This window comes from Hylaeus volcanicus, chromosome 5 (assembly GCF_026283585.1).
Source record: "Hylaeus volcanicus isolate JK05 chromosome 5, UHH_iyHylVolc1.0_haploid, whole genome shotgun sequence".
Lineage (NCBI taxonomy): Eukaryota > Metazoa > Arthropoda > Insecta > Hymenoptera > Colletidae > Hylaeus > Hylaeus volcanicus.
Genome location: NC_071980.1, coordinates 27,890,503 through 27,907,189, shown reverse-complemented (window position 1 = coordinate 27,907,189; position 16,687 = coordinate 27,890,503). Strand labels below are relative to the sequence as shown.

The 16,687-nt window shown below is 38.9% G+C and overlaps 2 protein-coding genes across 3 annotated transcripts; both read right to left on the bottom strand.

Moving 5' to 3' along the window:
- Positions 1 to 6,323: 6,323 nt before the first annotated feature.
- On the bottom strand, positions 6,324 to 7,447 carry LOC128876119 (uncharacterized protein F10E9.5-like). Its single transcript, XM_054122223.1, has 2 exons — positions 6,994 to 7,447; positions 6,324 to 6,911 (listed from the first exon to the last, which is right to left on the bottom strand). The coding sequence occupies exons 1-2, from the start codon at positions 7,221 to 7,223 to the stop codon at positions 6,413 to 6,415; spliced, it is 729 nt and encodes a 242-aa protein (XP_053978198.1). The 5' UTR covers positions 7,224 to 7,447; the 3' UTR covers positions 6,324 to 6,412.
- A 146-nt stretch (positions 7,448 to 7,593) lies between these two features.
- On the bottom strand, positions 7,594 to 15,373 carry LOC128876118 (TBC1 domain family member 15-like). 2 transcript variants are annotated; one of them, XM_054122222.1, is made up of 11 exons: positions 15,182 to 15,373; positions 12,050 to 12,252; positions 11,148 to 11,385; positions 10,656 to 10,748; positions 10,078 to 10,579; positions 9,819 to 9,995; positions 9,656 to 9,750; positions 9,322 to 9,520; positions 9,025 to 9,242; positions 8,635 to 8,949; positions 7,594 to 8,570 (listed from the first exon to the last, which is right to left on the bottom strand). In XM_054122222.1, exons 3-11 carry the CDS (start codon positions 11,172 to 11,174, stop codon positions 8,265 to 8,267), a joined length of 1,932 nt encoding a protein of 643 aa, XP_053978197.1. In that variant the 5' UTR covers positions 11,175 to 11,385; positions 12,050 to 12,252; positions 15,182 to 15,373; the 3' UTR covers positions 7,594 to 8,264. The 2 variants fall into 2 exon arrangements, with proteins under 2 accessions (XP_053978197.1, XP_053978196.1); XM_054122221.1 differs by lacking the exons at positions 12,050 to 12,252; positions 15,182 to 15,373 and having other exon boundaries at positions 11,148 to 11,615.
- Between the last annotated feature and the right edge of the window lie 1,314 nt (positions 15,374 to 16,687).

The following is a 16,687-nucleotide window of genomic DNA, read 5'->3' as shown; positions in this document are numbered from 1 at the left end:
TAACGAGACTAAAAGTGCCGTGGTTGCTTCGAATAAAGTCGTAGCGACTTGTACACGCAAACGAGAAACGAAGAAATAGCAGATAATCATCTGTTTCGATGTGATCTTTCAATCTCTTCCAAGGTGACTCGGATAATAATAATAATAAATTACGGATGAACGTAATAATAAATCTCGAATTCATGAGACAGTAAAATAAGAAATATAAAATAACGTAAGTAGAAAAAGATTTTGATAATTACTCGCGCCACTGTGCGTGGTGATTCCGGAAACTGGAGCAAGCTTTAACGCTTTTAATACCTTAACACTGTTCGACAAACATCAAGCAACTCTTAAAGTATGTACTTGTAAACGACCGTGACTCTGATTTAATAAATTCAATCGATCGGTTGGAAGAGAATGTTGACCTGTTTTCGACGCTTCTAGGTACGTATGCCGTTTCGAAGGTCACGAAATTTACATCTTAACGGGAAGCAGCGCATTAATTTTGACGATCTGTTAACACGTTGCCCGGGAGGGCACGAGACCGACGTTGGGTTACATGATGCATTCGACGCCGTGCGATGACACGGCTAAGTACGAACTCGGCTTTCCGGAATAATCGCGTGTTTCGATGATATATTTTGCAACGATGCACGCATAGATCAACGGTGATTTACTCGCGGCGCGCAGGTAGAACCGTAAGTGATAAATTCTCGCGTTAATAATTCCGTTCATCAGCGCGTGACTCATGACGCGGCGGGCGCGACCGAGAATCTAAGAGACGCGACACAAAAAAAGAACAAATTAACGAATTCCTCCCGCCGGCACGCGCTGGAATTTCATATACTCGAAGAATTCAAATTAGTGCGCAGAACCACTTGCGCTTTCGATACTTCGAGTATCGCGTTTACCTCACCAGGATAAAGTAGAACAAATTTCTAGGTGTCCGCTACAATTACCATAAAACTACGATTACCATAAAGACATTACCACGTAACGTTTCCTATCCGTTTCCTTCCATTTCTAAAACCCCAATATTTTGAATCGTCAAAATAGAAGCGATAAGAACTTAGCCGGCTACACGGGCCACCTGAAAACCGAGATAATTAGAAGGCCACGGTTCACGAATGGGAACCCCTGACCTGACTTAGTGGTTCGAAGTCGATAACGCGTCGGCATTGAGAATTATCGATTGAAGATAAAACAGTCGACGACCCGAAACGAATCGACGGAGGTGTCAGCTTCGTTGCACGAAATCGAGACAGAACGAAGGAGAGATCCGTCAGGTTGCGTCGCGTCGGTTCGCGCGACGCTACTCGAGGGTCGAGGACCCTCCGATTCCTCTACCTGACTCTACGAGTAGGCAGATAAATTCGCCGCCTACTACTACTCGCCACGGACAATACGCCCGAGACGGTGCATCACTGTTCGTATTGTTTGCTCAGGCATCGGCCACACGGCCCGATCTTTCGCAGGTGCTGGAAGCAGGAAAGCAGCTCGACCTCGAGCGCGTAACACGCGCATGCCCGCGACCAAAGACGTCGCGACGACTTGCCACCGTCTGGAAACCTAAATTCGCATACTGGGTCATTCCGCGCCACATCCGTCACATTTATTGTCGATGTCAGTGATCTCGTTCAAGTTGAAACATTATAAGGCCCGGTTGATAATATGGAAGCTGAAATTGCTGCTTTATTCGAAATTTATGCATACCATGACGTTACAACGAAATAGTAACATAAAGCTTTGAATAAAATACATATTGCAAGTTTATAACAAATGTAGGAAAACCGTAAATTAGTTCACGAATAGTGCCATCATTGTATTAAAATGTACGAAGTACATACGTAGATTCCGAATGCTTGTCAAGTATTCGAATATTGAACCATTCGAATAGTCCCAACCGCAAGCGCGCGCCCAATTGTTTGGCCTTTGTTCCGCGGAACGCATACGTTGTCCCAAGTCCGCCTTAACTTTGCGTCCCGCGGATACATGCGTGATGTCGATCGGGAGCCGAGGCCCCCGAAAGCAAGATATCGAGACGGGAGACTCCTTCCTCTTCTTTATAGTCAACGTTTCCTCTCGATCTTCTTATTCCCCCCATTATTGTCCTCCTCCTAATTCTCCTCGACTCTCGCGATTCCTCCCTTCTTCCTTCCTCCGCCTCTTGCGCTTCCCTCGTTGCGTCGATACTTCCTTTTTTTTTTCTCCGTTCCTTCGAAAGAAGACGCGGCGCAACAGAAATGCCATTGTCACCGTTCGGACGTGGCCAAAGCCCATTAAAGAACGTCAGGGGCTTTCTACGAACTCTTCCCGCTGTACGCCAATTTCGGCGCGACGTGGTGGCACGGTCGCTAGGAGAAAATTACAGAGTTCGGAAATAAAGAGCGAAAGAAGAAGAAGAAGATAGAGAAGAAACGGAAAGAGGCGAAGTGGTCCCCGTGGATACGAGGAAAGAACGCACCGCGATAATCCGAAACCGAAGAGAGAGACGAGAACCGACAAAGCTCTCGTCATTAAGCGAAATGATTGCCGGTCGCGAGGGCCACCTACACCCGTGCTCGGCTACCAAGGACGAGTCGTTCGTTTGAAGACGAAGGACCGCGAACTTTTCTGAAAGAACCTGGGGGACTTTCGACGACGGTTGGCTTCCGGCGTGGCCTTTCATCCGGTCCTCCGCGTTCACGGTACACTCGCTTTCCCTCTTCTTTCCTTCTTCTTTCTCTTTGGCTGGAATCCTCGAAGGATTCTTGAATTCATGTTCGAAAATACCTAAAAATCAACACGTTATATTAGACGATAAAGTAGGTGATATTTGAATTGCTATTCAATTAATTGTCGTCCCGAATCTCTAAGGTGCGGCTCAGAAGCTCATTATAAACAAGAAATTCTAGACCTGTTGATCTTACTACGTGCTTTTAAAACAGGATCTACCGTAGCTGGCTAAGGTATTCATTGAGTTGGATTCCCGGTTTCTTGAAATCAGTTCCACACATTGCAGTCGAAGTAGCGGTCGTCTATTTCCTGTCGTGATATTTGCCACTCTGCGCGCCGTGTCTCTGTAACAAATTCACACGCGTAGCTAGGAATGGTGGTGAGATCTGGTCGTGACGAGGCGTTCAACCCCAAGGCGCAATGACGCCGACACATCGGAAAGAGAATGACTGGATCAAAGTTCTATCCGCGAGAAGAAAAATAAGGAGCACGAGAACGAAGAGGGATCGAGTAGACGAAGAAGCAACTACATTTGTTGCGAGCGGAGGCGCAACGATGGTGCCAGCCGGACCGAGCGCGATCGAGTTACGAGTTTCGAATGTCCGCAGTAGTCGTGAGCGGCTCTAGAGTTTCGCGCTCGAATTTCGTAAAAAACATGATTTCGAGACGCGGATTGAGAAGCGAATAGATAATTTAATTCGTCCCGATTGTTTCCCAGTTTATTTTTAGTTACACCCTCGTTGTTACATTTCTGATCGCGCAATTGCACAATGTTGATCACGATGTTCGAGAGGTCAATTAATCCGTGTAAAGGATTTTCTTTCCCCGCTGACTGTAGCGAACTGTGCTAATGTTGAATAATAGAGTGGAGGGATGAGGAAGAGATGACTGTAAAGGCGAGGGACAAAGCGAAGAAACCGAGGTAAGAGATTTCGTCGAGGCGTAGTAGAGGGGCACTGAAAATTGGGAACTGGTGGGGGTGATGGAGACCAGCCGCATAATGACAGGGTGCCTCGCGCCAAGGCCCCGCTAACGAACCGGCCCACGGGACCAAAAGGGTCCGGGCTAGGAGACGACACTGTATTATTTTACCATTTCGGGGGTCGGGGGCATCATCAGAAATCATCGCCGAATCCATATAATCAGTAGACGGTTACGTGCGGCCATGATTTTAAGAGCAGAAAGACGGGGACCAAGAGGGGTGAAAAGGACGAGGGGGGAGAGAGAGAGGACGAGGCCTAATAAGGCGAACGGTGGTAGGTACTTCGGTATCTTCGTCCTCGTCCGCGTCCTCGTCATCGTCGTCGCCCGTCTCGAAGATCTCTGTGGACTTCTGAGTCCTTGATACCAACTTAGAGTACTCGTTGCGGCCACTAATGACACGGACCCGATAAAAAGTAAACTCCTTCTACCTTCCCGTTCATCCTTCCCCCTGCCGCCACTATCTTGACGCGTTGCACGAAAGGTAGGACTTAAAATGTTCCAACGAGGTCGCAAATGCTCTAGAGAACGACTTCTGAGTACGATCAGAGAGCCAAAGACTCGAAATTGCCCGTGGAAAAGAAATGTACGCGCGTGCACTTAGTGGCTACCTGAGAATGGATGCACGAAACCGAGATGTTCGAGAGAAACTTGGCCGTATATACTAGTATTCAGTCGTATACAACCTCACCCTCTTTAAGAATTACGATGAATCAAATCATCATCAATTGGTACGTACTCATAAGTGACTTATAACACTACTTCCAAGCAAAATACAGAAAGGGTATATATCATTAGTTTCAATTTGCATCAAAAGACACACGGAAACTTACTGAAGAGAATTTATACCGTTGCAACTAAAACGATTATTCTAGTCGACGTGCAAACTCGTTGAGGTAAGAAGGAGGGAGGAATGAAGATTTGGTACCTAAAATCTGAGTGCTCCGTTCACGGAAAAGCGTCGAGAACGTCAAAACCGAAGCAATAAAGAGCAACACGCGAGTATACCGTGAAAGTTGATCGATAAAGATCTAAATGAAAGTTGTTGGTGGATATAAAACGCCTCTCGTACATACTGAGCCCACTTTGCGTAGGTACGACCGGTTTGCTACAAATCGAGAAAAAGAGCCACGTGTCGATCGATAACTTGAATCTTCGTGAACGTTGATCGGAGAAAAATTTTGATGTGTACGGAGAACATCGCTGTAACACGTTTCCTTGACCCCTTTCCTAAGAAAGAATATTTGCATATAAATTGATAATTTGATCCAAAACGTGTTTAAATCGCAGAACATTGAGTATAATATTAATATTAAACCACTAATTTTGATGATACATGTATAACAAAATTGAACTACGTAGCTTTTGTAGTTTGTAAATATAATGACAGAAAGACACAGCTATATTTGTACTAGTGCTTATAATACTCAAATTGAAAGAGTACAATGTAGAGTTCGAAAAGCTAACAAATCGTTCAAAAAACCCGTGGGAGTGTAGGTAAAGGTGGAGATCCGATACGTAACCAGTATCGACACCGCGACACGCGTTATCTCGATAATTAGGGGCTTTCTCTGGACCAAAGTATCGATGTCGGAGCCTCTCGAACTGGTTCCAGAATTCCATAGACCGTGTCAGCGGATCGACCGGGAGATAACGTATTGACAGACTGGCCGAAGAACTCTCTCGTCTGTCCTTTCCTAATCTATCTTCGATACACACCAAGAATATTTATTTTCTCGTGATCCACGATCAGTCTCGCGATACGTTTCCACGAAATAACATTGAGAATGACGCATCTTATCGAAACGAATCCTCGATACGTGTACGATCTGTCTGTCGTGATCCAATAAAATTCAGCCTTTACAGTTGAGAACTGCAGGGATTACCGAGGAAGACATTTTCCTTTTCTTATTCCCACTCCCCCTCAGAAACGAACCTATCTTGAATACTTTAGCATTTTCATTTAAATAGAACTTTAAAGTTGATAATTCAAGCAAGACTTTCAGTAGATTGGTTTGAAAAACATGTAGCTATGTATTACTGTATTAGGTACAGCTATGTATTACTGTAGTAGGACATTTTTTGTGAATATATTAAGACACAATAAACAACCACAACAATGGCCGACCGTCATTGTAGACTTTATGACGGTGACCCCCGCAGCGAAAGCGACTGTATGGGTGAAAATCTGTGTACCGAGGACTTTTCTGATCGGCACACAGATTTTCACCCATACAGCCGCTTTCGCTGCGGGGGTCACCGTCATAAAATCTACAATGACGGTCAACTATTGTTGTGGTTGTCCATTGTGTCTACCAGCGAGTGGATCACCCTGTATACAGAGGGGCTTGGCTGTAAAGTAATGATTACTTTTGTATCCATTAAAATTTGGAATAACTACTTTTGAATGAAGTAATTGCAAATACCATTACATGCGATGTATAGTCTCAAAAAATATGGTGATCAGAGCGTAAACGAAATGTATGTATAATAAACATAAGCAATGCTACATTCTATTATCAGATTTCGGGGCTCTATTCTATACCTCGTTTGTTCTCATGTACAGATGCACTTTGAGAAAGAAAGGTGTACGTGGCGTCATCTTTCGTCAGTTGCGAGAACAAAAGAAACACAACTTTGAATGAATGACATGTATGGAAAAGATTTACTTATATTTGTGTATTAAATACATATTTAAACAGATTTACATTTAAATCGTTCATAATCTTAGAGTTTATAGTTTTAAAGGTATAACAGGCCAATACTGAGGTTTTGCTATATCTTTGTGTCTATCAATGGTTGTCTGGAGGGCAGTTTCCATTGCTAATATTGTAGAGCTAGCATTGCCATATAATAATTTTGCATTGTTGTTCTTTGCATTCATCCATGCAGCTCCACCTTGAATACAAGCATTTTCATCTTCCTCCTCTTCTTTTTTGACAGATGATTCAGCTTCACGTTTCTTCTTCAATTCAATTTTATGCCTTATGCTTTGTTCCAAAAAGCTCATCATATCTTCGTTCACGTGGAATTCTAAATTTTCATTCTCTTCTGTGCTACCTGTCCCATCTTCCACTTCTTCTACATTTTGGTTCTTGTAATCATAATTTCTTTCTGCATATGAAGAACGTTGTTGAGCATTCTGAGAAGCTAATGACCTCAATTTATTTCTCAATATTTTATTCTCGTGTTCTAAGGCAAAACAACGAGTCCTCCACCACGTTACATTATGTCTGTAACATTTAAATTAATTGTATAACAATTTCAAAAAATAAACATTAACATAACTACATTTAAACAAAATAGATATTTAACCTTTTCTGCCACTCTTGAGCTACTGTATAATTTTGCCAAAAAGAATTAGCTTGCATCCTATTGGAAATTATTTCTTCTTTAGCATTTAATTTAACTATATCGGTACGTTCCAAAACGTATCTTTGACGATTCGCAGACTTAACCTCAAATTTGATTTGTTCGCAACGTCGTTTCTTCTGATGTCGCCTCTTTTTTCGTCCTCTATTATTCTTTGGAGCAGTAAATTCCATACCTCGTAATTAATTCTGTTGATAAGGTTTACGTTTATAGAAAAACCATTGTTTACATTTGTACGGATATTCGCACGAACGAGTGACGCGACATCAAAAGTGATAACACTACATAATCACGAATTTGATCTACCACGCATTCGTAATCAAAATATATATTATTTATACATATATTTTATTAAATTGTTTACATTTCTATCATGCCTGGTATTTTGATCATAAATTTACTTTCTCATTAATATTTTGATTATTCTACTTATGCCTTGAGATCAAGACTTAAATAGTTTTTTAAGACTAAAACAATTATCTTTTTCATATCAAGAATGATATATTATATAAAGAAACTATCACATATGTATATATATATATCAGAGATTAAACAGGTGGTTTTTATTAGAAATATACAGTACTGTCTGAAAGTGAGGCTTTGTACAAATCTGGAAAAGACATTTGAACTTAAGTGAAAATGACACGAGCACATAACATTGGTTGAAGTTAAAATATGATGTAAATTGCTTCTGCGCATCGTTCCAAATTGACTATGCATCGAAAGTATGATTATGAAGAAGAATATATGTTTATAAGAAACTACGCTCTTATTTGCTAAGTATGCGCGGTCTATAATCTCTTCGTAATTACAATGAATTTCATAAATATCTCAAAATTCAACGCTACTAACAATAGTTCTCGCTGTAACTTCGTAAATTCGAGGTATTATTTGACGTTTATACAACAAAATTTCAAGTTCAACGATCAAGACGTATCGTTTAGATGTTACTATTCTGCTCAGAACAATTCAGTGGGTATACAGTATAGATGTCTTTGTAAAATTACAATTGCAGTTTGTATGAAATGTCGTTTGCGCACGTCCAAGTTCGTTGAGTGCCAGAAAAGGCATCGTAGCATTGTTCCAATAAACAACGCGCAAGTTCTCTTCGAAAAGTAAACTTCATATGCTGCTTTTTAAAAGTACGAGTCTTGTAAAATTGACTGCGGTGCACCACACATTTCTCAAATTATGATAAACGATCTGTCCTGATCTCACATGTACGATAAATTTAATCCACGTTCAAACGATACTTCGTTATCCCCAAGCTTAACATTACCACTTTCTCTACTATTTCTCCTGGAATTAGTATTATCTCCAATAGCTTCGACATCGTGGCCAGAAGCTTCGCCGTTTTCCGCAATAGTATTTGACGGCGTTTTATTCGAAGGTTCAAGTCCAATTATTGTACGAACATTATCGGGTAATTGATCCGCTACTGACATTAATTGATAATAAATACCTTCTGCTTTAGATAACATCCAAGGTAACTCAATATGAAGCGAAAGATCGTTTATATGCTGTAAAGAATATCATATCTTAATTAACAAAAAATTACTTAAATTTATAGTTTAATATGCTTACCTTTAATATCTCCGTGAACCCATAACGATTTTCCATAAGCATGCTTCTTTCTGTGTCTAAAATGGCTAGACATAAAAGCAGATGAAAATTTTTGCATGGTAAGCCAGTCCATAATATTTCCCACAATTTCATTATATCGAGTGCGTTGAATTCTCTTTTAAATAATACTAGAAGCCAACGGAAGCAGAAAAACATATTTCCTGAATCCTGCATATTTAAGTAGTGTGCTAATTGCGGATCTGTAGTACTCAAGAGAGTATACAATTGGCACAATTGATCTTTCATTCCAGCTTGGTCAATATCAAAATTGGTACACTAGTTTGGGTATAACGATTTCGTTTTAAAATTATTATACAAGCAATTATCTTCCAAAATATATAATATACCTACCACTTTATCCATAAACCCAACAAAGCTCCAAAACGCATCGACCTCACTTTCCATTAAACATAAAATAGGACTAAGAAGGTCACTCATACCTTGAACATACCCCAAATCAAAATTGTACATTACATACGTCATAAGAATATCATACAATTGTGCTAAATGTGGGTTATTATCACCCATGTAATAGGGATGTGTTCTGTCTGTCCTATTGACGTCCTTCTCTAAAAATGTATATCGTACATTAAAGTTATCATGTTGGCATAAATGTATTTATGTAATTATTTTACATTCGTGTATTACCTATCAAACTTTTTCGATCTCGATAATCAGAAAAATTATTTTCTTGCGTGGATGTCATAGACCTCCATTGCAATTTCATCATGAAATATTCATCAGTCTTTTTTTTCCTGAGTTCCAATCTTTCAATGTGTGTAGAATTCCATGGGTAATAATTTAATAAAAATTTCCATACTTCGAATCGCAATGATGGTGCCACGCCCTGAATTTTTACTCGTCTTTAGTTAATTCATTGTATTTCATTTTTTACGAGGGTTAGTAGGATATTTCGGGTAGTTTCTACATAAAATAGCTATTGATATAAAAAAAAAGTTGAATTTAAATTATGTATACATACCCCACGAAAAATAACTTCTTTTACTTCTTGAGGATTTAAAATTCTCCCCTCTGAGTCCTTATATTTGTCCCACTGTTCTTGCGACAGTGGTGAACCTATCGTAATCACGTACATTTATGTACTTTATATAAAATCATTTAATGCAAAACTATTTCTGTTATACCTCTTGGACAAGGTGATCGTGGAGGTAATATCACACCCAACCCATGTTCTCCAATCACTTCATATTCCTCTCCAGAACCTATAGACACAGGTGGATGAGGAACATCAATTGACAGTGAATTATTTAGTATATCTGCAACTGCTTCTTCAACTGGACGTCTAGCTGGCTCTTTGTACACTATAATTTAGGATTATACAAAAAAATTCTTAAAAACCACATAGTATATTTTCATAACTCCAGGTTTTATGAACACACTTACACCAAATATCTGACAGTTTACTAAATGCTTCCAATGTTGTTTCATATGGACGGTTCTGTAAATTCTTCACAAATTTCCAAACATAATCAGAAGTATTTTCTTGAAATAAGTCTAGCTCAGCAAATGATTTGGTTAATACAGTCTGCACTTCGTCTACTACAATGTATAAATTTCTATTTGCTCGAGACTTTACAAATCTAATGAAACCTTTTAAAGAATTCACAAAACTTTCAGCATTAGACAACTGAAAGAAGGCAACATAGGTGGTACCATCCTTTAGCATAAATATAAGCTGTTGTCCTCCATGATTTAAACGAAAGGAGTTTAAATCTGAAAATAAAATTCTGACATTTCTTGTACGTCCAAGAGAATCTGGTCCTTCTGAGGAAGTTCGAGTACGCCTGGTATGCGTATCTACTAAAGACCATTCTGGATCTTGATCTTGGTTCTCTGATACCACAGAATCTTCCATAGGTTTCCACTCTATACATTTCCCAAAACTCTGCAATTTTAAGTCAAGTTACGTATATCATGAACAGCTTATCGCAAGAAATAATATATATGTAAAGTTTGCTTACATATTCAACAACATTTAATGTTCCTAGACTGTGAACTTCATCTTCTCTTGTACTTCCACCTCTAAGTACAACTCCCGTATGAATGCACAAATCCTAATTAAAATCAAGATCAAAATTACATAAATGTTAAACAGAAACTGCATTTCATAAAATGTAACTCGAAATGGACGATTATTGCGTAAGCGTAATAGTAACAATAACAATCACCTAACCTCATTAACAATGTCATTAAACGAATGGAGCAAAATCACTTTATCCAAACGTGACAATGACGTATAATTGGGTGATATATAAAGAGAAAAACGAATGACATTTAATGTTTCGTATGTCTCTGTATAAATTGTCAAAGGTCGTGTTGAGATATCACGGGCACTGCATGTGGATGGATGTTTAGAGTATGTCAATTTCAAAAACTGACGAAGCGTGACATTCGTGTCAAATTTCCCTTGTCGTGAAATCGTACGTGTACGATAGTTTACAAATGGTTCTCACCTTTCCCTGCTCCGTGGGCTCAAACATTTTGATTGTATTTCTGCGTAAGTTAGCAGGTTGGTCCAGTTACGGCCGATTTCGACGCATCCCTTCTACTATCTCGCAAGTTTACCTTCGCGTTCTCTCCCTCTGTTCTATTGTCTTCGCTCGCTCGCGATCATGCATCTGCGTGATACCGTTTACGAGTAGAGTGGGTTTGGTATGGGGCCAATTACGTCAAGAAGATAGAAATATTTTCCTGTTGATTTCGATGTATCTTTGATACTTGACAATCGTGCAGCATTTCACGGCACTTTCGATAACTTCTTACAAAACTACGCAACTATTCGGTGAATATCAATCCTCGATCAAGGCTTGACAAACGCTAGCAAACTTGTTCGTAACGTAACATCTACTACGTATGAGTAAACATCTAATCGCGACCTCTGTACGAAACTTTAACTCTTTCTCGCTTACGTTCACTCATTCATTTCAATGTTGTGTGACCCGTGCGGACAACACGAAGTCCGTGACAACCTAAATACTAGTCTCTTGAGGAAAATAATGACTCTTTATGGCAGTACAGAACAGTCCAGCAACATGAAAATTCTAGAATTTTAACATAATGTATGCCCTTCTTCAGGATAATTATTGGATGCTAATTATCATATAAATCTTGGTTTCCATGTTGTTTTTCTTTCTTACAAAATTTCAAATTATTCTTCATCGCGATATGAATGTACGGAGGCATTATAAAATGTGAAAGTACCGTGGGATTGTTTTGACGAAAGAATTTCATGTCTGATAATAACTCTAGATCACCTTGAAAACACCTGCGAAATCGGTATCTTTAATGTATGTTTGTGTAGCCTGTTCACACGAATCGTTCCGTTCGTAAAGTAAATGTCAATGAAAGACCTCACCTGTTCGGTTGTTTCTTGATTAAATAAGGTGCCGTAGTCACATTGCTCATTCATGATCTCTAACTGGAACCAACTATTCGGGCACAAATCACAATAGTGTTGTGGTAAACAGAGGTATTCCCCCTTGTTATGTTTTCCTCAAACGGCCTGATTCATTAAAACAGGCTGTGCATGCCAATGTTTCTCAAACTTTTTCGACCTACCTATAAAATTATTTTTCTTTCATGCAGGAACTAAATTTAACGAATTAGTTACTTCTAAAACTGTTACAGCTAAAAACAAAACATTTCGCGTCAGGTACTTTTTAATATATCGAGAAATATTTAATTGTCATTTTTCGTTGGACGTTTTCGTTGTAAAACTGACTTTATTGCTAAAAATCTCGAATTTTCTTTGAAAAGAAATGTAATACTGCTTACTCTACTATTCCTGTACGTATAATGTCGCTCAGAAAGATAGATGTAAGCAGATTGCGTTGTAAAACACAGGCGGTTATTTGTCGACATTGCCGACACTTTCGCTCCCTACCATACCGACCGCTGCATAGTGGTACTACTAGTAGCGCCGTCAGTGGGAAAACGCCCAAGTTTGTAGTGACGATAGTTGTCACTATTGCTACTAAAGGGCTTCACTAACTAAAAGGTAATGCAGATACCTGCTTACATATGTAAATGCAGAAATCGTTACCGACCTTTTAGTTAGCGAAGTCATCTAATAGCAATAGTGGGGACTATCGTCACTACAAACTTGGCCGTTTTCCCACTGACGGCGCTACTAGTAGTACCACTATGCAGCGGTCGGTATGGTAGGGAGCGAAACATTTGTACACTTACCCGCTCAGTCCTTGCGAGAAACATGTATTTTGAAAACGAATTATCACGTGAAATTTTAATTTACCACCATGATTTATTAACGAATCCTCACAATTAATTTTTTTTTTTTTATACCACTTATTAGAGAACATCTTGCCTGATACAAAAATATTAATAACGACACATGTAGGCCACAAAGGTATAACAGTCGTTCATTAGTGGCTTCAAACTATCGATGTCGAAATCGTATTACTATATCGATTTTATACTATGATTGAAAATATTATTGTTGTCTATTGCGAAAACACAAATCGTGTCATGATGATGCATTTGCACACAGATGTTTTCCTTATAGATATTATGCCATGTATATCTTAACAAAAAAAAAATTTCAAGCAAAAAAGCATGAAAGAGCAATTAAGGTCAATTTCTTTGAATTAGGGATATGCGATCTGTGATTTCACAACGAAAATCGTCAAATCACCTTAACGTGTCTTTAGCTAATACGATAAATATTTCTATTTAGACTTTAATCTGTTCTGTCAAAAACTGTTTGAGCTAGAGCATGCAGTGAGAAACGCTATGTATCCTTAAACGAGTTTATATGAAGTCACACTTGAGTCAGATCGGATGCTTGATCCTTTGTTCCAATGCATTCAATTAAAGTGCTTATTCGCGTTTCGCGATGCAGATGGGAATCGAGTGCAGTTGCACCGAGCATCGTTTGATGCGTACAACGCTCTGCGTAATCAGAGCGACACAACAAATCCTTAGATCGTGATACATTATCGTACAGGAATTTCAATTAAATACTGTCAAAATATGATGTCCTTCCGAATAACAATGTCTCGCAGGGCAATTGACGCAAACTCTAAATAATAATTTCTTGCTGTGTCACTGAGTATATAGGAGAAAGTTATAAAAATTATACCGCTTTAGATATTTTGTGTGCATTAAACACATATAAAATATTCTGGAATGTTATTTTAGAAAATTTCTTCGTAGAAATTCACTACCGAATGCCAGATAAAAGTAAAGAAATCGACAAATTGCGTGACTCTGAACACCGAGAAAAAGACGAAGAAGTAATAAGCCGCAGTTGCAACAAGGCAGTAAGTACACGATTACAGAGCCGCAGTCAAAGATGTGGAATGCAAGGATGGAAGCCTTTCTTTCCTAAGCATTCATAAATTTTGTCTTCTTAGAACCGAAGATGGTCTCGCGAACGTAGCTACGCGCTGCGAGCTGCGAGTGGAATTATAGAGAATAGAAACTGTCCACGGAAAAGAATAACATCGTCAAAAAGATCGAGTAAACACAATAACCATAAACCACAGGGCCTGTAGCTATGTTTGTTTGTAGCTACAGTACGGGATTAGGGATCCCGAGGTACCCGAGCTATAGCGAGGTCGATGGGATCCATTTGAAGTAAAAAGTATTTAATTAGAAACTTAGAAAGCCTTATTTTAGGTCATAAAATATAATATAAATAAGAGGAGATAATGTTTCCGCAGTTTCGTACAAATCACTGGATCCGCACGCGAGCAGATATGAGGGACACGTGTATGTGAGTCACTATCAGAGAAAGATGAAACAAGTTCTTTGAAAATTATGGATCATGTGCATTCCGACGGCTTCGCGATAGTTGTATTTCGTTAGTAAACCGACCAGTTAAGCAACGAAGAAGTACGAATCCTGAGCAGAGATGGGTTGCATCTTATTCGAATAATATTACGAATGAAGACTCTGTATAGCGATTTATTCGCAATATTTATTCGAATTCGAGTTAAATCCACTGGTTGAAAGTTGTTTCTTCTATTCATTATTCGAAATTTCTATCCAGATAAGAATTATATCTATCTCTAATCCTAGGTTATTCTTGTCAACACTCGAGAGATTAGCAAATGTACGTTTTTGAATGTCACTGCGTAAGAGAGACGGATATTTACATTTGTTCGTAGTATATACATACTTGGTTCACGAGTATTAATAATATTTGTGTAGCTATTTATTATTCCGTTATTCTCAAAACTAAACCAACTTATTGGTCGAGTTATCGATAGGTTACAGATAAAATAGAACAATTTTCTTTGACCTTGTCCTATCTTTTATACTTGGACAGATTTTCATTGTGTTGCTCATATCATTGAACTTCAATAACGGCTGACGTAATGAGTGTTAGAAAAGTTTTCGGTGAAATGTACTTGATTATGTGGCAAGATATTTGCTGATAACTTATCCATTGTGGAAAGTGGTCATGGATTAGAGAATTCTGATTAATTGAGTTACTTTTTCAACGATAACAGTGAAATTACTGTACCTAATATCTATCACTTTGTAATGCAACGAGCAAGAATATAAAGTAATCGATTAACGTGGCTTTATTCCTGTTTGCTTGCACTTTGTAGAATGTTCTAATCACGCCAAATGCTCGTAAAAAATACCTGAAGTCGGTATAATTTGAAGAAAAACTAAACCATCCTTCGAGCGTCGAGTCAACGCGAATAAAAATCAAAGAGAGTCCGACACAGTTCCAATGGATACTGTTACTATCGCATATTCACGCGTTTGTATAATTTTACAGTGCTATGCGAAATTCACGCTCCGAGGTTTATAAAAGATTACTTTTAGCTCGCATCGACGAGCGTTTTATGCTATTTTTGTCTCGTGCAATCTGGTGCACACATGTACGGTATTTCGTGGACAATTTTGAGCAGACTCTTCTCCCAAAATAGATTACTGCGGTAGACAGGTCGATTACGCAAAAATTGGCATGCGAATCCATCCACGATTTTACCGAGATGTTTCCGTATGCAAACGAAGACGACGTAGAATTGATCGATACTCGGCACGTGCTCGTTCCACGCGGAAGGCGGAATGTTTAGTGATTCAATTTGCTACATATTTATCGGATCGATATAAATGTTATGTTTGGTGCGCGTGCATTGTCCGTTACGGCAAAATTTTCTAATACGATGGGAGGCAACAAAGAACAAGCGTCACTGAATGACGTGGAAAAGGATGCTGCAAACGTGAACTTCGATCGCGCCTGTTTCAGATGATAAGAGTGGCAATAACAGAGTTGAGCAGACGAGATTTCGCTTTATATAATAAATATAATTATGAAGTTTGTGGGAAAAGATACATTTTCTGTATCGTTAGTAAAATTCCATAATCATTCTACGCTGCATTCTATACAGTTTCGTCTACCAATTGCGAATCAAGAGTTGGATACTTACACTTTGAAACCACCAAGAACAGTAAATGATAGGTACATTTTACTGTGCGAGGTTTCTCGATTACTCAGCGAAGAAAGCATGGCATAGATTTTCCGAGAACAGAACCAAAGGTATATTGTAAAGAAACTCTATATTTTCACGAGCTATAAAATGTTGAAATCGACTTGAACATGATTTTACTGCGCACCGCTTTGTTTTTGTTTATGCGCCGCTTTCTGTCGAGAACGTATAAGAGTTCCATGTTGCTTTCTCGCTTTGTTTTAATTGTAAATTAATTTTTTTCAATTTTACAAAATTCCTTTATGTCTTTCCTCGTGGAACACGTCGTGTTCGACAACCCATGGTTCACGAGGATCATGCGAGCTCTTTGACATTATTGCTACTCATCCTCCGAGTGAAATTATTTAAATAGAAGAAGACTTGCAGAGGGTTGAAATGTAATAAGAAATCCCTGCTAAAAAGGTGTGCCATCAAATTTAATTTGTGGATAAGCAAGAAACAAATGCGATAAGACAATTTTAAGCGCGAGTCACTAAACACCTGAAAACCCAGGGAGATTCACCGCTTGCGTCAGAACAGAAGCTAAA